We start from the raw sequence: 24,854 nt of genomic DNA on the forward strand, positions 1-24,854 counted from the left end.
AGCTCCTTGCATATCACTATATAGTTTTCTTCGTTTTAACCACTTTATGTATTACTTTGGCCGCACATATACAAATGTTATGATGACAGTTTCCTGAATCTAAGCCTTAGGAAAGCACCAGTAGCACCTCACTCCCTTTCAACCTCCTTGTTCTGTTGGCGTTTTTCGCATTCCATGGTAGAGGTACAGCCATGGAAAAGTACAGCTGTCTTATACCCACTACCTGCAGGAGGGAGGACAGGAAGAGGGGAAAGATCACCCTGCAGCCAGCTGTAAGGAGCTGGGCTATCTGGTGGAAAGGGCACCGGCTGGTTGTTCTCACACAAAGATGACCCTGCATCTGGAGTACCAGCACCTTTCTTTCTAGAAAAAAAGCACTGGGCAGCCCCCACCAAAACGGTGTAGGATGTACACCAAAAGCCATATGTGATAAGAATAAAGGACCAACATGTGTATACCTAGGGACCTTTGTTTTCAATTTTTAGTTTATTTTTCCTGGGAATTTCAGTGTTATAACAAAAAGAAATCAGTGGAAAAATGACCTTTCCCACTTATTTTTCTCCTGTGTGCTATAACAAAGTATTTTTTCCATTGATTTTATTTTATTTGTTTTCCTATAACATTGAAGTTCTCAGAAAAAAATAAAAACTGCAAACAAAGATGTATACCTAAGAAAAGAGTAGAGAGACAGGGGGATATACTAGAGATGTTCAAAAACCTCTCAGGTATTAATAGACAAAAAGCAAATCTTTTGCAGGTAAAAATACTCTCGAGCAAGAGGGCATGGCATGAGGCTGCAAAAACAGACACTCAGAAGTAACATCAGAAAAGATTTCTTCAAGGAAAGGGAGGTAGAAATATGGAATGGCCTTGCAAGGGTGGAGACAAGAACAGTAACAGAATTCAAGAAAGCCTGGAATAGGCACAGAGGATGCACAGAAAGCTAGACATCAACTGGGGTCTATAGTAATGCACATGAATGAAATCAGGCAGATTAGAGGGTCCTTATCTGCCATCATATTCTGCATTTCTACATCTAACACAGTCAGGTATTATACAGTAAGCAAGGATTAGGATGCTCACCATGCCTCGTCTTTGCTGAATACCAGACAGAGAATGACCTATATATCCTTGACTTCTTCCTTCCATTTTTATGTATTAGAAACATACTTTCCAATCAAAACTTAACATACCACATTGAAAATGGTACAACACTACGGAGTAATGAAAATTAACAGAAAAAAAAATAGAGATAACAAAAGTCTCGTCTGGAGAAAGAAGCAGTCAGTTTTTAAAAAATGAGGTAAAAGGAGGATCCTCATGCGTTATGGTATTTGTTTCATTGCTACACTATTTTTATCCAGCATTAAACAAAAGGTGCATACAATGGAAGGAGCTAGAGAATTTGCAGTCTGGTTTGGTTCTTTCTACAGAAGGAATTTCAGCAGGCTGTATAACAAGTGCAAACAAAATGTTAGGAATTATTAGGAAGGGAATGGTGAATAAAACGGAAAATGTCATATTGCCTCTGTATTGCTCCATAGTGAGACCGCACCTTGAGTATTGTGTGCAGTTCTGGTCACCGCATCTAAAAAAAGATATAGTCGCACTGGAGAAGGTACAGAGAAGGGCGACCAAAATGATAAAGGGGATGGAACAGCTCCCCTATGAGGAAAGGCTAAAAAGGTTTAGGGCTGTTCAGCCTGGAGAAGAGATGGATGAAGGGGGATATGATAGAAGTTTTTAAAATCATGTGAGATCTAGAATGGGTAAATGTGAATCGGTTATTTAATCTTTTGGATAATAGAAGGACTAGGGGGCACTCCATGAAGTTAACAAGTACCATATTTAAAACTAATTGGAGAAAATTCTTTTTTACTCAATGCACAATTAAGCTCTGGAATTTCTTGCCAGAGGATGTGGTTAGGGCAGTTAGTGTAGCTGGTTGTAATAAAAGGTTTGGATAAGATCTTGGAAAAGAAGTCCATTAACTGCTATTAATCAAGTTGACTTAGGGAACAGTCTCTGCTATTACTGGCATCAGTAGCATGGGATCTACATGTAGTGTGGTTTGGCCACTATTGGAAATAGGATGCTGGGCTTGATGGACCCTTGGTCTAACCCAGTATGGCAATTTCTTATGTTTCTATGTTCTTATGCTGGAATTAAGCCATTACTATCAGGATTACCCTCGCTACTCATGCATGGGCCTGTTTCATCCAAACGACAGCAGCATAGTACCCTCCAATGCCACACTGAGCATGGAATAAATACTCATTCAGAGGGAAGAAAACTCCATTTGGAATTCCTTACTACTTACAGCAATCGGTATTTCTTGGAAATCTTCCATCCAGTACTTGCCTGGGCCCCTGATATTCGACTTCTGAGATCACACAGAATTAGATATCAAGAATATAACTACAGAGTTCAATACTGGAGGCAGACTAATGACTGCTTGATAGCAGATTTGATTGCTGGACCAAACTCCTGCTCTTTGGATCACGGGATGCTGCAGATCCAGCATTAAAAGCCCTCAAAATGGAGAGGAGTCCCAGCCATTGCTCGGGAGTGACACCTGCAGGCTGACTCAAAAGTGCACTTGTACCAGTTCCCAGAAGGAACCGTGGCTTGGGCATCTCAATCAAAGAACCATGCCCGAATAGTTGACCTACTGAAGATGGAAGGGGAAGAGAAACTAAAATGGGAACAACCCATAGGGTAGTGAAAGTAAAGGCACAAGAGCAACAGCCTCATTTGGGGGCAGAGTTCAGTTGAGCTAGAAGGCCATAAGAACAGGAGAAAGATACAAAGCATGATTTATTTAAAGAACATATTTTTTCATGTCAGTGGTGTAAGCAACATAAAAGACCTGAAATTCATCTAAGTACCAGGTGGGGGAAGAGATGAGATTTAGCGCATTGACTGAATTGCAAGAACCTGAAGGGGAATACAAAGAAATGAGTGAGTGCAGGTACAGGAGTAGTATAATGGGTACACGATCAATCAAACTGATTGACAGGTGAGATAAGGATGACAGCAGCCAATCAGCGTTCACTTCTGGTCTAAGCCCCGCCCACGCCCTGCCCACTCCCCATAGAAGTGAATGGGGGCGTAGCCACACCCCCTCCCTCCTCATCCCGCCCTCGACCATGCCCCCAGGCCACACCCCTTCTGCCCCAGGCCACACCCCTTCCGCCCCTGGCCCCGCCCCAGACCCCGCCCCAGACCCCATCGATGCTCCTCCCCTCCCAATAGAAGTGAATGGGGAGCCCCTCCCACCCCCCACCCCCAAACCACCCCCCCCATGATGTCACGGATGGCCCCGCCCACACCCCAACCCCAAGCCACACCCCCTGTGACGTAGCGGGTATGACATCACCGGAAGTCCACCCCACACTGCCCCCCCAAAAACACACCTCCTAAAACGTCATCAGAAAGGGTCCTGTCGCTTTTTTAATGATGTCAGAATTAATGGACTCTGGCTGTTTTTGATGATTTCACCAGAAGTACAATACAAAAGTCCCGAAATATGCGCTCCTAGAACATCCTGATGCCTTTTAATGATGTCAGAGCCGGAAGTATGCTTTTAAAATGCGTCCCTAGAACATCCTTACGTCTTTTAATGATGACAGAGCAAAAAACAAACAAAATACAAGCTGTTAGGAGGCAGGAAAACTGCAGGAAATATGTTTTTTTTCTAGCCACTCTGTTTTAAAAAAAACAAAATACAAGCTGTTAGGAGGCAGGAAAACTGTGGCTCATTCTGTTGACAAGGATTTGGTTTTTTAAAACAAGTGATTGAAGCTACCTGTGGTGAATTGCATGAACTGCAGGATCAAACTTTGCAAAAGACAGGTTTGTTTTTTTTTGCAAAGACTAGGGACCGGAGTAGTTTATGGGTACGCTGTCACTCAAACCCCCAAGCCAAACCCCCCAGTGATGTCACCAGAAGCCCAAGCCCACCCCTCCAAGCCCTTGCTGTAGATAGGCATGCCCCAATAAAAGTTACCAGACAGCAGGCAGGAAGCTGTGACTCATTCTGTACACAGAGACAGGGAGAATCCAACAACACCCCTTCCCTCCTCCCCTCTCTCTAGATAGCATGCCTCAACCCGCCCTTCCCCCAGACCTAAATCTGAGCAGAGGATAATTGAAAGCAGTGGGGGGTGTAGGTTTGCAATGGTGAAACACAAGGCTTTAGTTTTGTTTTAAAAAAACAGATCTCTGTACTTACAGCCATATAAAAAAAACAAGAATGCCCCAGCGGGTCTTAAAGAAAATTTATTATGAGCCAGGATATACCGGCAGTTTTGGCGGTATAACACCTCTTTTGCAGGCAGCTAAAGCATGTATGCCGTCTGTGACCAAGAAACAAGTGATTGATTGGCTTACAGAACAAGATGCTTATTCTTTACACAAACCTGCTAGGGTACGATTTAAAAGAAATAAAACCATAGTGTCTGATGTGGATGCGCAATGGCAAGCAGATTTGGTTGATATGACCGCCTTGTCTGTTTATAACAGAGGCTACAAATACATTTTGACGGTGATAGATGTTTTGTCAAAATACGCATGGGCTGTGACCCTAAAAACAAAAACAGGTCGTGAAGTGGCCGAGGCCTTTGAAAATATATTTAAAGGTGGTCGTGTTCCCAACAAAATACAAACAGACAGAGGTAAAGAGTTTTTAAACAGATCTGTGAAGAGTTTGTTAAAATACAGGGGCATTCATCATTTTGTGACCAACAACGATGTTAAGGCAGCAGTTGTGGAGAGGTTTAACAGGACTTTAAAATCCAAAATGCGCGCTGTAAAGGCGATACTTTACAGCGCGCAACACTTTTCGATATGAAGATGTGCTTCCGGCTTTTATGAACAGTTACAATCACAGTTTTCACAGAACAATACAGGCCCGCCCCATCGATGTAACAACCTCAAACTCACTGCGGTTCTGGAAAGTAATCTATGGCAATAACACAAACATGAAACTGCTAAGCCTTTTTTTTAAAAAAGGGGGATCATGTTAGACTGTCAAAAACTAAAGGGAAATTTGAAAAAGGTTATGAACAAACATGGATAGATGAGATATTTATAATAACTGACGTCTTAAGCAGGGGACAGAAAACAGTGTACAAGATACAAGATTATGGTGAGGAAACCATTCAAGGTTCTTTTTATCCTGAAGAATTACAGAAAGTCACCCCTCAACAGGACAGAATATACCGCGTTGATAAGGTTCTAAAGGTAAAAGGGAGAGGGAAGAACAAGCAGTGCTTTGTGAAATGGCGAGGATGGCCTGAAAAATTTAACAGCTGGATAAAAGCATCAGAGATTCAAAACATTTGATTTGAAAAGGCCTTGTCTCATAAAAAGAAAAAATGAATGAAGGGGGATTTTACATAACGATGCCTAGTAACGCCTCTGTGAGAATATTTCCACAAAAGCAACAGCTCTAATTTCACCACACAATTAGCCAGACCTTTGGACCTACAGGGCCTTTGGGAAGTGGGTCTGGTGGAAATACAGTACCCGAACACATGGGATAATATTAAAGAAGACCATAAATATGTTGTCACCACAGGTGAAGAAAGCACTGAGCATCACTTTGTTGTACGAAGAGGGTATTATGCAACCGTTCAAAACCTGACGGATCAAATGAACCACGACATGAACAGTGTCCTCAAAGCCATGGCACCACGAATCATCTATGACCCCACTATCCGAAGAATCAAATTAAAATCAGAGGACAAAGCAGTAATTTCTGCAGGGGGTGACTTAGCGACCAATTTGGGGCTAGAAGCTAAAATGAATATGAACCGCTCGCTATTTCCAACGGATATCACAGGAGGGTTTAATACCCTATACCTGTATACGGATATCGTAGAGCACCAGCTGGTGGGAGACCATTTTGTGCAGCTACTTCGTTGTGTTCCCACTAAAGCGGGTAAAGACGAGTTTATCACCTTCACTTATGATAAACCGCATTATGTTCCTGTGAACAAGCAGCACATAGACACCATAACATTTGAAATAAAGACGGACCAGAACCAACACGTCTCATTTCGCTATGGGAAAGTGATCCTTAAGCTACACCTGTGACCCCGGAAAACTATTTTTTAAAATGGTTGTGGTTAAAGACTATGGGGACCCTGGCGCATACAGAAATTACTATGCAGCACAGGCCGGTGAAGGCCTTTCGGGGTATTACGGCTCTCCAGTCATGTACGGGGCTGGGATAGGCGGTATTTTTCGTAGTCTCTTTAGAAAAGCAATACCTCTTTTGAGAAGGGGTTTTGAGATTGTTAAACCTCATGTGAAAAGTGCAGCAAAAAACATCGCCAAAGATGTTATGGGCCGTGTCACAACGGCGGTTCTGCATAAAATGAACAATAACACAGAGCAGGAGGGGTCAGGATTAGTGATTATTAGAAGAGCTGTTAAAAGAAAGAGAACCAATCAACAGGGGCCTCCTGAACCTTTTAAAACAAAGAAGACCAAACTTGTCAAGTCTCAAAAGACTAACCGCAAGGCTAAGAAGAGAAACCTCTCCGCCAAGAAGCAAGATATATTCTAAAAACTATGGCTTTTGTACATCAGGGGTCTGAAGAATGCTTGAAATCAGAACTGGATCTGTTTCAACTGGCTCCCACACAAACCAGCATAGAAAAAAGTGTTTATGTGGAGATTACGCCATTATCTGCCTTGTCAGAAACAGCCCCTTTAGATTTTTATATAGCCGGACATGGCGAGGACTACCTGGATTTGAACAACACGTTGCTATACCTGACCTGCAAAATCGTGAACGAAGATGGGTCCGATCTTGAAGTAGGGGCCAGAGTAGCTCTCGTGAACTATCCAATAGCCTCTATTTTTAGCCAGCTGGATGTCACTCTCGGAGATAGACTCATTAGTCAGAGCAACAACTGTTACCCTTACAGAGCCCTCATAGAACTGTTTCTCAATTACGGCGAGGGTCCTCTCAAAACACAGTTTACAAGCGGTCTATTTTATAAAGACACAGCCGGAAACCATGAAGTGAGAGACGTGGGATCCCGTAATAAAGGTTTTACCGAAAGAGCTGTTTTTACAGCCGCTAGCCATAAAGTAGAGCTTCTGGGACATTTACATAGCGATCTGTTTTTTCAAGAAAAGCTGCTCATAAATGGCGTGGATGTGAAAATTAAACTAACGCGGAACAAAGATACGTTCTGCTTAATGAGCAGAGATGCTAACGAGAGGTACAAACTCCTTATTTTATCTGCAGCCCTCTTTGTAAGGAGAGTGAAAGTGTCCTCGGGAGTGCGCTTGGGGCATGCAGAAGCGCTGCTGAGAGCTAATATCAAGTACGCCGTGGACCGTGTAAGTCTGAAAGTCTTTAGCATACCGGCTGGCGCCCGTGTGACTAACCAGGAAAACCTCTTTTTGGGACAATTACCCAAAATTATCGTATTGGGCTTTGTGGATAATGACGCTTTCAGCGGTAATTACTCTAAAAACCCCTTCAATTTTAAACATTACGATATTAACTTTGCTGCGCTGTATGTGGATGGGGAGCAAGTCCCAGGGAAACCTCTCCAACCGGATTTCGATAATGGCTGTTGTATCAGAGAATACATGCAGCTGGTTCAAGCAACGGGTAAACATTTGAAAGACAGTGCTCTCTTGATAGATCGTCAAGAGTTTTACCAAGGTTATACCTTACTGGCCTTTGACCTATCACCCGACCAAGAGTGCACGGACCACTACTCTTTGATTAAAACTGGTAATCTGCGGGCTGAAATCCATTTTGCCATCACTTTGCCACACACGGTGAATATGATTGTGTATGGTGTCTTTGACAACGTGATAGAAATTAACCACAGAAGGAACGTCCTTTTTGATTATCTATGATGATGAACACCGTACAGATCTACCGTATTTTAAAGAAGGATCCATATGTTACAAAATCTTTTGTAGACGTCCTACCCAGTGACTGGCTGTCTGATGTGCAAATAGAAAGGAAACCTGCAAGCTTGGAGGTAAATACCCACCCCCACAACCTTCCTGGAGAACACTGGCTGGCAATATACGTGACTGAAAACGGCACAGGAGAATTTTTTGATTCCTACATAGTTTGTTCCTGATAGTTTGTTCTTCCCTAACAGTATTATGAACTTTTTCAATAAACATTGTGAGGATCTTTTATACAGCAGCAAACAACTACAACACCCTGTATCTACAACCTGCGGTAACCATTGTGTGTTTTTCCTACATCAACGCTGTAAAGGGCTGTCTTTTGAAAATATTTTAAAACTGTATTCCGAAGAACCATTGCAAAATGACAAAATGGTTTTACAATTTGTAAAAAACAACAAACAGAGAACATGTTGTATGTCTAAATCTTTTCGCTGTCTGTTTCATACCCCCCAGATGTGTGTACCGTACCAAGAATATTGTACTAATCCTAAATAAAAACAATCTCTCTTGAGAGTTTTTTAAAAACAAACCAAACGTCTATAGTCTATATTTTTAAAAAGCCTTTTTTTTTATTTGAAAAGATATAATTACACCTTCAACCATCTGTTTGTGTCAAGTACTTTACGTCTTTTACGGGGGAGGGGGTCTTTGCACTTTACAGTCTTTGTGTACATTTCAGCAGTTGTCGCTGAAGGATTTTCCTTGAGCTGTACCAGCAGATCCCTGTTGGCTGGATTACCCATGACGGTGGAGGGCATGTTTAATTCTGCCAGGGTTTGCATGAACTCTCCCCAACCTTTGGGTATCCTCCGATGTGAAAGAGCACGGGTCTGTGTAGCTCCACGAATCAGGTCTAATAGGTTAGAGCCACTTACAGGTCTTCCCTTGTATACAAAAGTCCCATTACTCTCCCAGGATGCAATGTCCTTATTCTTTGACAGTTTATTGAGCAGTATTTCTGCATTTTTTCTACGGTGCATGCTGATGCTATTTAACACTTCCTGCAGGATGGGGTCTGGGGGGCTTTTGTGCTCTAGAAATGCAGAGGTTGCTGTATCATCCTGTGGGGGTAGATACAGATTTATTCTTTCTTTTTCCATTTCTCCGTGTCTGTTAAGCACCAGATAGCGCTGTAGCACTTCTGAATAGCGTTTGGCTTTCTCATATTCAGACATACCAGAACTTTGAAGTATACCTTTCATTTCTTCATCGAGTCTTTGAACAGCTGTGGTTCTAATATTTTCCTCATGAACTGAAGGGCTTCTCAAACGGTCAAGTTGTTGAGTAGACACTAAATACATTTTTTCTGTGTACTGCATTAGTATTTTAGCTCAAAAGCCCCGTGATGAGTGGTAGCGCGAATCCTAGCAGAGGCCCGATAAACCCCCCCGACTGTTTGACCAGCTTCTTTTTTTTCTTAAGTGTTATTCTTTTATCACCCAAAATCCTTATGGCTTGACGTTTCTTTTTCAAGATGTTTATCTGCTGTTGTGATAAAGGAACATTACCTCTCAGAGTGTTTAATGCGATCTCCGTTATGGCCCCTACTAAATCGTTAGAAGTGGCCTTTAGGATAGCTTTTCTCCGTTGCGGAGAGGCTTGAACTAAAAGTTTTAAAAGGGCTAGGTTCCGCTTTAAGCGAGCAGACATGATCTCTGGGACACACACAAAACAAACATGTGGGGGAGAATATATATTCACTTCTTTTTATGGAGGGGTTGTGTTTTTTCACAATATACCGTGGTCCATTCTGGTGGAAAGATATTTGTCCTCAATCTGTAACGCTCAGGGGTCGTAGTATTTAAATCCACGATGAGATATCCATATGGCTTTCTGGTAGCATCCTCAAAGGCTTCTAAAAAGAAGCGTGACTTACTAGGGTACATCTGTCTGGCTAAAATAGCGATTTGCAACTTGTCTCTAGGATTCTTAAAGAGCACCATATATTTGGTATTTAAGGCTATAGTTCTGCTTGTTTTGCCTTGACAGAAGACATTTTGTACAATATATATAATACTCAGATTTCTGTGATGCACGTATTGTGTGAAGGCTTTCTCGATTTCATCACTTTTACAAGCAGAAGCCATCAAATCGTCTATAATAACCATATTTATTTTATTGGTTGGAAACAGTTGATCATCATTAAAAGTATCAGGCAAAGAATCCATAAAGGTAATAAAAGGATATTTACACAACATTTCTTTATACAAAGGTTGCTAGCAACTATAACACCATACAATATTATCAGGCATGTCAGTCAACACACGTCCAGCGTGATCTAGCAGGTTTTTAACAAAGAAGCTTTTGCCGCTATTTGACGGTCCGGCTAAAATACACGAAAATGGGTGCCTCCAGCGCACATCCACAAATTCAGTATCCAGAAGGCAGCGTGTTAAAACCCTCTTTTATCACCCTTTTATCGTATACGACCCTTTGTGTTTTCTTAAGTAGGCCGGTCTCTATCGCCCAGGTCTTTTTGTTTCTAATGATCCCAGATTGTTGTACCTGTATCTTTTTAGGACTCTTGTCCACAGCGACAGTTTTATAGTCAAAGACGAGGTCTTTCAAATTAGTGAAATTGATCTTTTTACAATTTTCTACATTTAACGTAAACCCCTTCACTTTCATACAGGTCTTTCCGCTGGATAGTTTGTAGCCATATGTTTTGGGCCCAGCCGATACAAACTCTGTGATATGCTCGTCTGCGGGTATCTCGCTCGTCAACTGTCCTAAATAATCTCCCAAAGGGGGATCGCTGGCACCCTCACGACTCACAAATATCACAGAGTCTGTATCGTGGTACAGACAACGTTCTTGCAAACTGTCAAGCAGTTTGTACAGTTCTAAACGAGCATAAGCAGTTGTGAAACAGGCAATGAAGATGTTTGTATTACCTGACAATATGCTGCGGTCTTTTGAATGCTTCCATGTCACACAGGCTGTTTCATCATCAATAAAATCGCATGATGAAACATCATATTCGGGTGAAAACAAATACTTATACAGATCGTCAGGATCTCTCACAATACTTGTAACAGGTAGGTTTGTTCTTTGACCAAACTTCCCCCACAAAGAGTTTAAGAAAAGCTTGGCAATTTGACGCTTTGCGGGGTTTATACTAACCTGTTCAGGCCTTAAAACTACACCTTCTTTTTTGTAAAAATCAGATATATACATGTTTTGTTTTTCTACATCGGTACACCACTGAGGGTAACCAGAGGCCTCCTGTTTTTGACGGAGATGCATTTTTATGTATTCAGAAAACAGGCTGACAGATTTACATTCAAAGTGCCATATTTCACATATTTCAGCAACCACATACCCTTTTGCAACAGCCTCATTCATCTCCACAGTGCACCAAGTCCCTACGAGGGCTCTCTCCTCATCCGTGTGGTTGCACATATCCTGCAGACTGTTGTCAGCGCATGTGCGGCACAGTGGAAACATGAGCTTACCACTCACACGGACCGGTAATACTGGGAAAAAGATCTTTCGTGGTGGATACACTTTGGCTTTAACAAGCCCAAAATAGTCTGAGAGGGGACCAAAGCTGTCATAAATGATTTGCGGGTGGCCAACAGGGTATTCCTTGGTTTTATTGACAAAGGGGTAGAGGCTGGTAAAATCATAGTAATGTATTTTTTCATCAGCCCTGGCTTTATAGTACAAACATGTAGCATTGGTTCTACCACCAAAGAGGGCATCTCTGGGTACTAGCTGCTGCGGCAGGCCTGATTTAACCAGAAAGTCTGCACAACCCCTGATATTTTCTTTCACCATTTTCTTCCATTCGTGTTCCCACAAGCTTATGACCTTAAACCCTCTTCTTTTCAGGAAATCTGCTTTGATTTGTGTTTTGTAATTGAGAAAACCAAAGGTTGTAGCCGTTAAGGGGTTCTGGTCTTTATCGTTATAACAGCTCGGACAACCGTGGAAAAAACAGCCGTTAAATTCAAAAGCTGTTGGTACCCCATCAATAAGTGCATAACCGTCAAGAAAATAGGGACCCACCTGCTTTTCACCCCCCTTTAGAGCATGGATGATCTGTATTTGCTCTGTGGCCTCTGTATACATCAGCCACTGTATAGAGGGTGTTGAATGTCTCTTTGTGTGTCTGTGATAGTTGTCTGGAGGGACGAGTGCCACGGTCTTGGGTTCTAAGAACATAAACCTGTACATAGCCATGCACACAGATGCCAATGTTATATATTGGAAGGGGTCTATACACCTTTTCACAGTTTTAGATCCACCATCCTGCTCTACAACCACCTCTCTCTCTGTCAAAGCCATGATTTCATTTCTGTATAAGACACAAGCTTGCCTCAGAATGTTCACGTCCTGTTGGCAATAATAGACCAGCTCCTTTTGTAAATCAAAGGTGTTATTTTGATTGTCCCTGTACCATTTTAAAAATTCCTCTCTTTCTCCAGACATCATATACCCATCTCCATAATACTCAACACTGGGCACTGGTCCCACATAATTTTGATTAATCCTGGTGTTAAAAAAATGCAGGAAATAACCCTTACAGCCTTGAAACCCCAGGGCCTGCGGAAGCTTGCTAAGCTTCATGGGCAGGAAATTTAAAGAGTCTTTAAACCGTATACCCAGGGGTTCTATCGTGATTTCTAAGAGCTTAGCACCCTGAGCTAACAAGCGCACATCCATCTTTTCCTTTAGCAGCTCTCTAACTACAAAATAACCATCATAGCCTTTAGAATTATGCGCTATGAAGGTGTATCCTTTGAACTTTTTGTCACAAAAAATCTTAACAAACTTAGAAATACTCTCAAGACCTTTGAACTCCCAGTTTCTAGTGTTGTTTAAATCTGTTGCATATATATAATTTGGAACATGAAAGCCTGTTTCCTGCACACATTCACAATCATAATGTTATGTTATGAGTAAAGTCAATAGTGGACCCTTGGGCCGGCTGAGGTGGACAGCGTCCACAGGAGTTAATAAGCCGGGAGGCGGCACTCAGCTGGAGCGGACTGGTGGCGTCTTCACCCTGGAAACCCGAGACCCCCCCAGGAGGAGCCCGTAGGGGTCCGAGTCGCTGGGACTTAGGAGAATCGTGAAGGAGTCCAAGGTTCGAGGCTGGCAGAAGACAAAGGAGAATCGTGAAGAAGACCAAGGTTCGTGGCTGGCTGAAGACAAAGGAGAATCGTGAAGAAGACCAAGGTTCGTGGCTGGCTGAAGACAAAGGAGAATCGTGAAGAAGACCAAGGTTCGTGGCTGGCTGAAGACAAAGGAGAATCGTGAAGAAGACCAAGGTTCGTGGCTGGCTGAAGACAAAGGAGAATCGTGAAGAAGACCAAGGTTCGTGGCTGGCTGAAGACAAAGGAGAATCAGGAACCGGAGCTGGAGTCAGGATATGTAGACAGCAAGTGGAGCCCAGAGCTGGAGCCAAGGCACAGCAGGACCAAACAGAACCTGACCTGGAAGCAAGGCACGGCTGGGACAAGCTGGAACCGGAGCTGGAAGCAAGGCACGGCTGGAACAAGCTGGAACCGGAGCTGGAAGCAAGGCACGGCTGGAACAAGCAGGAACCAGAGCTGGAAGCAAGGCACGGCTGGAACAAGCAGGAACCAGAGCTGGAAGCAAGGCACGGCTGGAACAAGCAGGAACCAGAGCTGGAAGCAAGGCACGGCTGGAACAAGCAGGAACCAAGGCTGAAAGCAACGCTGGGAAGCAACTAAGCACTCAGGAGAGCGACCTCGTTGCAAAGGCAAAGCAAGGAAGTCAGACGATGGTTTAAATAGCCAGCCAGCGTCTGACGTCAGGAACAGGGCGGTTCAGCACTTCCGGGTGCTGGACCTTTAAGAGCCCCCTGCTCACGCGCGCGCGTTGCCTGGCAGTGGGAGGAGTCAGAATCGTCCTTCGGCAGCGTCTCCACGTGGAGAGAGACGCTGCCATGCGGCCCTGCAGGCCCCAGGAGCAACGGATTGCAGCGAGACCGGGGGAGGCAGGAGAAAGGTAAGGACCCGGTCGCTAGCCTAGCGACCGGGACTGCAACAGTACCCCCCCTTTACGCCCCCTCTTCAGAGGGCTTGGCCTGTCAGGATGGTCCAGATGATATTGCTGCAGAAGAGTCTTGTCCAAGATGTTGCGGGCAGGCTCCCACGTATTGTCTTCGTCTCCACAACCTTCCCAGGCTAGCAAATATTCCCAACGTCTGTTGGCGAAGCGAGCATCCAGGACCTCTCGTACCTGAAACGTAGGATCCTCATCCGTAGTGATGGAAGCGTCCTCAAGAGGCCTGGGGTGGAATCTGGAAAGAATCACTGGTTTTAAGAGCGAGACGTGAAAGACATCATGAATGCGTAAAGTGGTTGGGAGTCGTAGACGGTAAGAGACCAGCCCTACCCTCTCTGCAACGCGGAAAGGACCACAGAACTTGGGTGAGAGCTTCTTGGAAGGTTGCCTCAGATGAATGTTCTTTGTACTAAGCCACACTCGATCGCCTGGGAAAAAAGCGAATGCCGGTTTTCGGTGTCGATCATAGTAGCGTTTAGAAGTGCGTGCGACTTTCTGAAGTCGGTGTTGAGTAGAGGACCAAAGTTTACTCAATTGGTCCGCGGTCAATTGAGCAGCTGGTGAGGAGGTTGGTACTGGTAGAGGTAACGGTGGTTTGAGCTGTTTACCGTACACAATTTGAAAAGGGGATTTCCCCGTCGCCGTATGTATTTGATTATTATAGGCGAATTCTGCCCAAGGCAAAAGCTCCACCCAATTATCTTGTTTGTGGTTAATGAACGCTCGTAGGAACAACTTTAATGAACGATTCATGCGTTCGGTTTGCCCATTACTTTGCGGGTGGAAAGCGGAGGAGAAACTCAGCTGGATCTTAAATTTTTTGCATAAGGCTTTCCAATACCTGGCTGTGAATTGAGGGCCTCTGTCAGATACAATGTCCTGAGGCAGACCATGAATACGGAATACATGGTGTGTGAACAGAGAAGCCAGTTCAGTGGCGGAAGGTAATTTGGGCAAAGGCACAAAGTGAGCCATTTTAGAGAAGCGGTCCACCGTGACCCATACCACAGTCTTGCCTTGCGAAGGCGGGAGTTCCACCATAAAATCAGTAGCAATATGTGTCCAGGGTTCCGTGGGTATAGGTAACGGTTGTAGAAACCCTCTCGGAGGGCCATTAAGCAGTTTCTGCAGGGCGCAAGTGGGGCAAGAATTCACGTAAAGGGAAACATCACGTCGAAGACCAGGCCACCAATAGAAACGATTTATAAGATCCAATGTTCTTAGTCTACCAGCATGTCCCCCGGTCAAGGAGTCATGGCCCCAAGACAAGACTTTCCTCCGAAGCCTCTTAGGAACGGTAGTCTTATTTGAGGAAGCAATGGAAGTGGTAGTTATTTGAACACAGGCAGGATCCAGGATGGTTCGTGGAGAGTCGTCCTCTTCTTCCGGCTGATAGGTACGAGATAGAGCATCGGCTCGAACGTTCTTCTCAGCTGGTCGAAACTTGAGGATGAAATTGAAACGACTGAAGAAGAGTGACCATCTTGCTTGCCGCGAGTTTAGTCGTTGAGCTTGGGCCAAGTACAATAAATTTTTGTGATCAGTGTACACTGTCACCGGATGATTAGCCCCCTCCAGCCATTGCCTCCACTCCTCGAAGGCCAACTTGATGGCTAAGAGTTCTTTGTCTCCGATGCCATAGTTACATTCAGCAGGCGAAAACTTTTTAGAGAAGTAAGAACATGGCATCAATTTGCCCGAAGTATCGTGTTGACTGAGCACCGCTCCAACAGCCAGATTCGAGGCATCGACCTCCAGGATGAAGGGTCGTTGTGGATCTGGGTGTCGTAGGCAGGAAGCGTCTAGGAATGCTTGTTTTAAGTCTTCAAAGGCAGCCGAGGCGGTAGTGGACCAATCGTGAGCGTTAACCCCTTTGCGAGTAAGCGCCGTGAGAGGAGCTACCTTCTGGGAGTAATGTGGTATAAAATGCCTGTAAAAATTGGCGAATCCAAGGAATCGCTGTAGCGCCTTCAGGCCAGACGGGCGAGGCCATTTGACAATGGCCGCCACCTTCTCTGGGTCCATCTGGAAACCGGACGAGGAAACAATATATCCCAAGAACGGAAGCGACTCGCGCTCAAACTGACATTTTTCAAATTTAGCGTATAGATGATTGTCTCTTAGAGCCTGTAAGACCTGTTTGACGTGTTGGCGATGGGAGGAGAGATCTTGGGAATAGATCAGAACGTCATCAAGGTACACTATGACGAAAGAATGAAGCATCTCTCGGAGTACCTCATTCATCAGATTCTGGAAGACAGCAGGGGCATTACATAAGCCGAAAGGCATTACTAAGTATTCGTAATGTCCATCTCGCGTGTTGAACGCTGTCTTCCACTCGTCACCGGGACGAATACGAACCAAATTGTATGCTCCACGTAAATCCAATTTTGTAAAGATCTTGGCCCCCTGAAGTCTATCGAGCAGTTCTGGGATCAGAGGCAAGGGATAGCGATCTTTCTTAGTGATGGAGTTCAGACCTCGATAGTCTATGCACGGCCGGAGGGAGCCATCTTTTTTGGACACAAAAAAGAATCCTGCTCCTGCAGGAGAGTGCGAAGGGCGAATGAACCCTTTGGCAAGATTCTCCGTAATGTAGTCTGACATTGCATGGGTTTCTGGCAGAGAAAGAGGGTATACCCTACCCCGCGGGGGAGTGGAACCAGGTAGTAAATCAATGGCACAGTCGAAGGGCCGATGGCATGGAAGCAGTTCAGCTTTTTGTTTGGAGAACACGTCAGCGTAATCCTGGTACGGCAAAGGAAGGTCCAGGGCAGAGTGAGAGAGTAATATCTCCGGTCTAGGAACGGGATCCAGGCAATTCTGGAAACAGGAAGGACTCCATTGCGCAATTTGGAGAGAGTCCCAATGGATCACCGGAGCATGTTGTTGCAACCAAGGGAATCCCAGGACCACAGGGTGCACAGATTTATCCAGTAGCAAAAAGGAGATTGTCTCAGTGTGAAGCACTCCCGTCCGTAAAGTGAGAGGCATCGTGGTTTCAGAAATGGATCCAGGTAGAGGGGTTCCCCGGATAGAGGTAACCCGTAACGGAGGTATCCGGCGCTTAGTAGGTAGTCCTAATTGGTGTACCAGTTCTCTCCAGATAAAGTTCCCTCCGGCTCCGGAATCAATGAAAGCTAGAGTCTGCAAGGAGCCACCTGGATATTCCAGCGTTATAGGAACTGTACATTGAGGAGTAGCATTAACATAGCCTAGGGGAACCTCCTCATCTCTCCCTAGACTCGAGCATTTCCCGGTCTCGCAAGACATTGACCCAGGAAATGACCCTTAGTGCCGCAGTATAAGCACAGGCCCAGAGTGCGGCGTCGTGTCTTCTCCTCCTCGGTTAGCGGTGCCCGTCCAAGCTGCATAAGTTCCTCTGAGGAGCTGTGGGAGGCTGATGGTGTCTTGTGAGGTACAGTCAGAGACCTGGAGAAGGAGGGTGCCAATGAGACAGGCCGACGAGGAACTCGACCCTCCTTAGCTCGTTGCTGCAATCGCCGGTCAATCCTCCCGGCCAAGTCTATCACCCCGTTCAGAGTGAGGGGCAGGTCGCGAGCCATCAGCTCGTCTTTGATACGACCTGCAAGACCTTCCAGGAAAATACCCCGCAAACAGTCATCCTGCCAGCCGAGTTCCATCGCCAGAGTACGAAATTCAATAGCGTACTCCGCCAGAGAGCGGGATCCTTGTCGTAGCTGTAGAATTTCAGTGGTAGCAGTGGTAGCACGAGCTGGCTCATCAAAAGTCTGTTTGAAGTGAGTCACGAAATCCTGCAAGTTGTGCAGCATGGCATCCTGTTTCTCCCACATGGGAGAGGCCCATAGCATAGCCCTCCCATCGAGCAGAGACAAAATATATGCTACCTTGACGGCATCAGACGGGAACTGCCCTGGTAGCAACGTGAAGCGGATGAAGCACTGATTCAAAAACGCCCTGCACGATCTGGCATCCCCGGAGTATCGAGTAGGCGCTGGAAGCTGAGTCTGTGCGGGAGCTTGAACCGCCAGTGGAGGCGGGGGGGTGGTGCCAGCGGTGGAGGATTGGCGTCCAAGCGACTGGCTAGGCGATCCACCGTAGCAGCCAAGACTTCCAGACATTGCTGTTGCTGCTGGATTCTTTGGGCCATGCCAGGGATGGCCTGCATAGGAGCGGAGTCCGCCGAGTCCATCGCCTTTGCAAACTGTTATGTTATGAGTAAAGTCAATAGTGGACCCTTGGGCCGGCTGAGGTGGACAGCGTCCACAGGAGTTAATAAGCCGGGAGGCGGCACTCAGCTGGAGCGGACTGGTGGCGTCTTCACCCTGGAAACCCGAGACCCCCCCAGGAGGAGCCCGTAGGGGTCCGAGTCGCTGGGACTTAGGAGAATCGTGAAGGAGTCCAAGGTTCGAGGCTGGCAGAAGACAAAGGAGAATCGTGAAGAAGACCAAGGTTCGTGGCTGGCTGAAGACAAAGGAGAATCGTGAAGAAGACCAAGGTTCGTGGCTGGCTGAAGACAAAGGAGAATCGTGAAGAAGACCAAGGTTCGTGGCTGGCTGAAGACAAAGGAGAATCGTGAAGAAGACCAAGGTTCGTGGCTGGCTGAAGACAAAGGAGAATCGTGAAGAAGACCAAGGTTCGTGGCTGGCTGAAGACAAAGGAGAATCAGGAACCGGAGCTGGAGTCAGGATATGTAGACAGCAAGTGGAGCCCAGAGCTGGAGCCAAGGCACAGCAGGACCAAACAGAACCTGACCTGGAAGCAAGGCACGGCTGGGACAAGCTGGAACCGGAGCTGGAAGCAAGGCACGGCTGGAACAAGCTGGAACCGGAGCTGGAAGCAAGGCACGGCTGGAACAAGCAGGAACCAGAGCTGGAAGCAAGGCACGGCTGGAACAAGCAGGAACCAGAGCTGGAAGCAAGGCACGGCTGGAACAAGCAGGAACCAGAGCTGGAAGCAAGGCACGGCTGGAACAAGCAGGAACCAAGGCTGAAAGCAACGCTGGGAAGCAACTAAGCACTCAGGAGAGCGACCTCGTTGCAAAGGCAAAGCAAGGAAGTCAGACGATGGTTTAAATAGCCAGCCAGCGTCTGACGTCAGGAACAGGGCGGTTCAGCACTTCCGGGTGCTGGACCTTTAAGAGCCCCCTGCTCACGCGCGCGCGTTGCCTGGCAGTGGGAGGAGTCAGAATCGTCCTTCGGCAGCGTCTCCACGTGGAGAGAGACGCTGCCATGCGGCCCTGCAGGCCCCAGGAGCAACGGATTGCAGCGAGACCGGGGGAGGCAGGAGAAAGGTAAGGACCCGGTCGCTAGCCTAGCGACCGGGACTGCAACACATAAAATATATATTTTTCAGATATTTGTGCATGATCAATAGGGGGCATAAAACACAAATGCTTGTCGCCAGCGATCAAGGGTTCAGAACAAAGCTTACATTGTCTGACCCGGCATTTATGTTTTTTATCAACATACGATTCACATTTTTCACACAGTATTTTAAGCAAACACTCAACTTCTTTTTTTAAAGCCAGAACCGTATGCCTTTCTAAACACTCTTGAGAACGACAATACAGCCTGCATTTCGGACATTTCTGTTGTAAACCAACATTGTCTACACACATTGCTGTTAAACAGAGACGACACCATAATGTACAATTATGATCATGACTATATGGTTTCTGGCAAAAATTACAGAAGTTTCGCTCCCCATAGAGCTTTTTTACATCTAAGATTCCATTAAAATGGTCATCATGTAGAAATATAAATACAGTTTTCTGGAATTCAGGTCTGTCCTTTGTCTTAAAACACCCCCATTCTTTTGTATAAAGCACAACTCTTATGTTTATACCTAAATGTTGTTCAAATGTTGAGACATCATCTAGCATGACCTTTTTATGTTCTGACCACCCTAGCTCTGTGTGCAGTTTTTTAGCACGGTCTAATAGCTCTGCATCTATGAGCTTTGTTGGTGACATGAGCGCTGTAACGCTCCCTGCAAAACATAGGGTATTACCTGTGTTATTCAAGTCTATTAAATGCCTTCTCTTTTTATGTCTGTTTATGTCTTTTATGTCTGTTTTATGTCTGTTTTATGTCTGTTTATGTCTTTTATGTCTTTTATGTCTGTTTGACATAAAAGACATAAAAGCGTCTGTTTGCGTTACACTGTGAACCGATGTGATATCCTGGATGAATGTCGGTATATAAAAATTTCAAATAAATAAATAAATAAAATGTATGATTTGACTGTACAGAATAGACCTTAAAACCCTTCGTGACCCCTCCCCTCTGTTCCTTATAACAAGAATGACTATGCGGAATGTCTCACCAAACTGTATCTCTCGATAACTCTGCAGGAGTTTACTAACTTGATCTAAGAAATCATCAGCGTTCAAATCCTGAGGGTTTAACTTTCCCGAATACAAAGAATTATGAAAACCTGTAGAATGTAAATGAATCTGTATATAATCATGGGGGGACACGTTATGGCTTATTTCATTTAGAACATGCTGTATGCCTTGTCTCACAACATTTTGCGCATCTATGAAAGAATCTATTCTATCTAAATTAATAAAACGAAATTCCTCTGAATAAAGCACGCCATTAAATTTTTCTAAATCACGGTTCCACCTTCTCACAAATTGCACAAAATTAACCGGTTCATTTTCTACAGCTGCATTTTCAGAGGTCTCTGGTATACAATTATTTACCAACCCTCCTGAAACATTGTCATCGGTACAATTATCTAAGAACATGCTTTCACATTCTTTCTCTACTTCCTCCCTGAACACAGGTCTGTTGCTGCCTCTCTCATCTTTTCTTTTGGAAATAGGCTTTTTTGCAGTCTTTTCACGGTCTAAAATTAAAAATAATAATAATAATTAACATGGGTGGTCTCATACTTTTTTTTCCAATACTTTAAGAAGAATTTTTCTTAAACTATAACAGTATAGATTCTTACTCTTTTGTTTATCTCTCGGTTTTTGGTATGGTCTTTTGTCAGATTTCTTTGGCATATGCTGCTCATGGTCTGTTATGTAAAAAAAAACATGGTAATACCTTTTCTTTTACACAGCTGTGAACTAATTGTTGTTTTACCCGTACAGATATAAAAAAAATACTTCTTACCTTCAACTGCATCTTCAGACTCTTTTCTCTTTGTTTTGGAAATAGTTTTGTTTGCATCATTTTCACATTCTAAAAATTACAAAATAAAATAAAAAAACACAGGGTCACACACACTTTTGATGTCTTTGTAAATAGATCTCTGCTTCGTTGACTGTTATGAAGGAAAAAAAGAGAGACATTTGGGGGTCATAGACATTGAGGAAAACCTATTTCTCACCATTATTTGTATTGCTGTCAGAAATGCCTTGTTGGTCTATTTTTTTCTCTGAGGCATTACTGCATCCCGGCTGTTCTTGTTCTATGTTCAAATCTGTGTCTGATTTTGCAATATTTTCCTGTTCTAATGATAAAACAGACAAACACTGTTTTTACTACTGTTTTTTAAAAATCATATCTAAAAATATACATTAAAACTATTAACTCACCTTTTAATTTTCTTTGTTGTCTTCTTTTAGTAAGTGACATTTTATTAATAAACACAGACTTCTGCCTTTCTTTGTTTGAAGAATCCATTTCTGTTTCAAACTCCAGACTGCTGAATCTTTTCTGGTCACCGGCTATACCCTTTTATCACCAGCATTAGGTGGGGCGTAACCACCAACAAACCTCAAAACCTGTGTATTGAAACAAACAAAAAAAAAAAGCTACCTGGCCTCTCTGTCATGTGATGGACATCTGCTACAACTACCCATCTTATAGAATAAGATAGTTCTCTTGCTTGGGTTATCATTTACAGGGCTTTTTGTATGTATTATCAATATCTCTTTAGATCTGAAGCCCATTCACAAAACTACAGTATGTTGAACCTTTTTTTTTGTGATTTAATGTTTGCTGACCATTGTTTCTCCCTGATTAGATCATGTGTCCCAGACAGCTATCCGCACCTACCTCATTACAATATACAACCCCCCCCCCCCCCCCCTTTTGTTCATGAAAGGTAGTGTGTTACCAGCGCCCTCATAGGTCTTGGGGCACTTTACAAAAAAAAAAATGTAGACTGATGTGTTTTAAGAGACATCCCCCCTGTGTATTCCTTCACCCCACCCACCCACCCACACAACAATCCTAAAAAACAAATGAAAGGCCTCTCTTGAATGTCTTGTCATTCTGGTCTTTTTTTTTTTTTCCCTTCCAAACATTGTCTCATTCTGATTAGATTAACCATTTACAGATCTTGGATCCAGACAACTTCTCCCCCACACATAGCTCATAGCAATATACATTCCTTAGTTAATGAAATAGTTGCTGTATCAAATATTTTACAGCCTGTGCATTGATATCAAAGAGACTTAATAAAACCATAAGATATCCCCCCTAAAAACTTCCATATCACCTTAAAGCACAATTGACACATTTTGTTAATTCTGATATATTTATTAGTTGTTTTTATTAACTAATTTATACACACGGCAAAATTTATTAAAATATTACAAAGTATTTCATTGTCAATACATACTTCTGAAATACAGACAAGAAAAAAACATTACTAGCAAACAAAGACTGCTTTATTATACATTTTTAAAAAAGGACTGATGTTTTCTCCCATAGATGATGGCATTTATATATTTTATCATTAAAATCTCATCTGTAGGTTTAAGCAAACTGTTTAGTTTTTGAACAGGATTTTCAGCAGTTTTCACACTGTGTATAAGATATATGATCAGATTCATATCGTCATTGTTTAGGCTTAATACACCTCGTTTATATGCTGCTAATACTATAAGGTTCAAAACACGCTCTAGGCACAACTTGTTACAAGCGGTCCTTAATTGTTCCTGTGTGTCAGAGGCAGTCCAATAAACACAACTATGATCATCCTGACTCGGATCGTCGAGAACACAGCCTTCGCAATTTTCATACCGTATGCCAGACAGACATTTTGTAAGAATACTATAGACAGCCACCCTTACAATTGATCTAAATGTTGTTTTTCGAAAAACTCCATGCACTGGCGGTGGTTTTGGGAATCCTATATAGCTCCACCAGCTGAAATCGTGCACATCTTCAGGATTGGGTTTTTTTTTTGGATCACATGTATCTGGTTCTTTTATACTTGGACAGAAGCAGCAAATACAGTTCATTTTGATACCTGGTGTGTCTCCATATTCTTCTGTTTGTAAAGATCCTTCATTTTCCTATAAAACATAATGTAAAACATTAAATTAAAACCTCTTCTAAACAAACTCTCTATTATAGATAGCTCCCAAACACGCCACCCCTAAAATGCATCATTAGAAGGAAAGAGATTTTTTTCTTACCTTACACTCAAGCTTTTCCAACAAATAATCTGCTTCGGCATCCAGCTCTGCTTTGTGCAACTCTAAATCTTCAGAGTCCATTTCATTGACCAATTCTGGATCCTGCAAATCAAAAAGCTTTTGTCCCAACGGTAGTTCATCAAAATCAGGGTCAGTGCTTCCTCCTTCTTCTTCTGCCCTCCGCTTTCGTTTATGGCTCCTCTTTAGTTTTGGCTGTTGAACGATTTTCATTTCAAGACGCTTAGGTGTTTCATATACGGCCATTTTCAGGAACAATTACAACAACTCTGCTTGAAGATTGTTCTCACGTGTTCACTATCACATGCTTACTTCTATATCCGGTCTTGCAAGTTTGGGCGTGTCTAACAGAGAGGGGAGGAGGGAAGGGTTGTGGGGAGAATACAGAAGTCTGTTTCTTTTAAAACAAAACTAAAGCCTTGTGGTTTACCATTTGCAAACCTATACCCCACCACTGCTTTCAATTATCCTCTGCACAGATTTTAGGCTGGCAGGGAGGATTGAGGCAGAGAGGGGCGGAGGGAAGGGGTGTTGTTGGATTCTCCCTGTCTCTGTGTACAGAATGAGTCACAGCTTCCTGCCTGCTGTCTGGTAACTTTTATTGGGGCATGCCTATCTACAGCAAGGGCTTGGAGGGGTGGGCTTGGGCTTCTGGTGACATCACTGGGGGGTTTGGCTTGGGGGTTTGAGTGACAGCGTACCCATAAACTACTCCGGTCCCTAGTCTTTACAAAAAAAAACCAAACCTGTCTTTTGCAAAGTTTGATCCTGCAGTTCATGCAATTCACCACAGGTAGCTTCAATCACTTGTTTTAAAAACCAAATCCTTGTCAACAGAATGAGCCACAGTTTTCCTGCCTCCTAACAGCTTGTATTTTGTTTTTTTTAAAACAGAGTGGCTAGAAAAAAAACATATTTCCTGCAGTTTTCCTGCCTCCTAACAGCTTGTATTTTGTTTGTTTTTTGCTCTGTCATCATTAAAAGACGTAAGGATGTTCTAGGGACGCATTTTAAAAGCATACTTCCGGCTCTGACATCATTAAAAGGCATCAGGATGTTCTAGGAGCGCATATTTCGGGACTTTTGTATTGTACTTCCAGTGAAATCATCAAAAACAGCCACAGTCCATTAATTCTGACATCATTAAAAAAGCGACAGGACCCTTTCTGATGACGTTTTAGGGGGTGTGTTTTTGGGGGGGGCGGTGTGGGGTGGACTTCCGGTGATGTCATACCCGCTACGTCACAGGGGGTGTGGCTTGGGGTTGGGGTGTGGGCGGGGCCATCTGTGACATCATGGGGGGCGGTTTGGAGGTGGGGTGTGGGAGGGGCTCCCCATTCACTTCTATTGGGAGGGGAGGAGCATCGATGGGGTCTGGGGCGGGGCCAGGGGCGGACGGGGTGTGGCCTGGGGCAGAAGGGGTGTGGCCTGGGGCGTGGCCGAGGACGGGATGAGGAGGGAGGGGCGTGGCTAC

The 24,854-nt window shown here is 44.1% G+C and overlaps 1 protein-coding gene across 1 annotated transcript; it reads right to left on the minus strand.

Annotated features, from left to right (window-relative positions):
- Nucleotides 1-22,529: 22,529 nt before the first annotated feature.
- LOC115096120 lies at nt 22,530-23,608 on the minus strand. Its single transcript, XM_029610642.1, has 2 exons — nt 23,363-23,608; nt 22,530-23,239 (listed from the first exon to the last, which is right to left on the minus strand). The coding sequence occupies exons 1-2, from the start codon at nt 23,591-23,593 to the stop codon at nt 22,613-22,615; spliced, it is 858 nt and encodes a 285-aa protein (XP_029466502.1). The 5' UTR covers nt 23,594-23,608; the 3' UTR covers nt 22,530-22,612.
- Nucleotides 23,609-24,854: the final 1,246 nt, after the last annotated feature.

This window comes from Rhinatrema bivittatum, chromosome 7 (genome assembly GCF_901001135.1).
Source record: "Rhinatrema bivittatum chromosome 7, aRhiBiv1.1, whole genome shotgun sequence".
Classification (NCBI taxonomy): Eukaryota; Metazoa; Chordata; class Amphibia; order Gymnophiona; family Rhinatrematidae; genus Rhinatrema; species Rhinatrema bivittatum.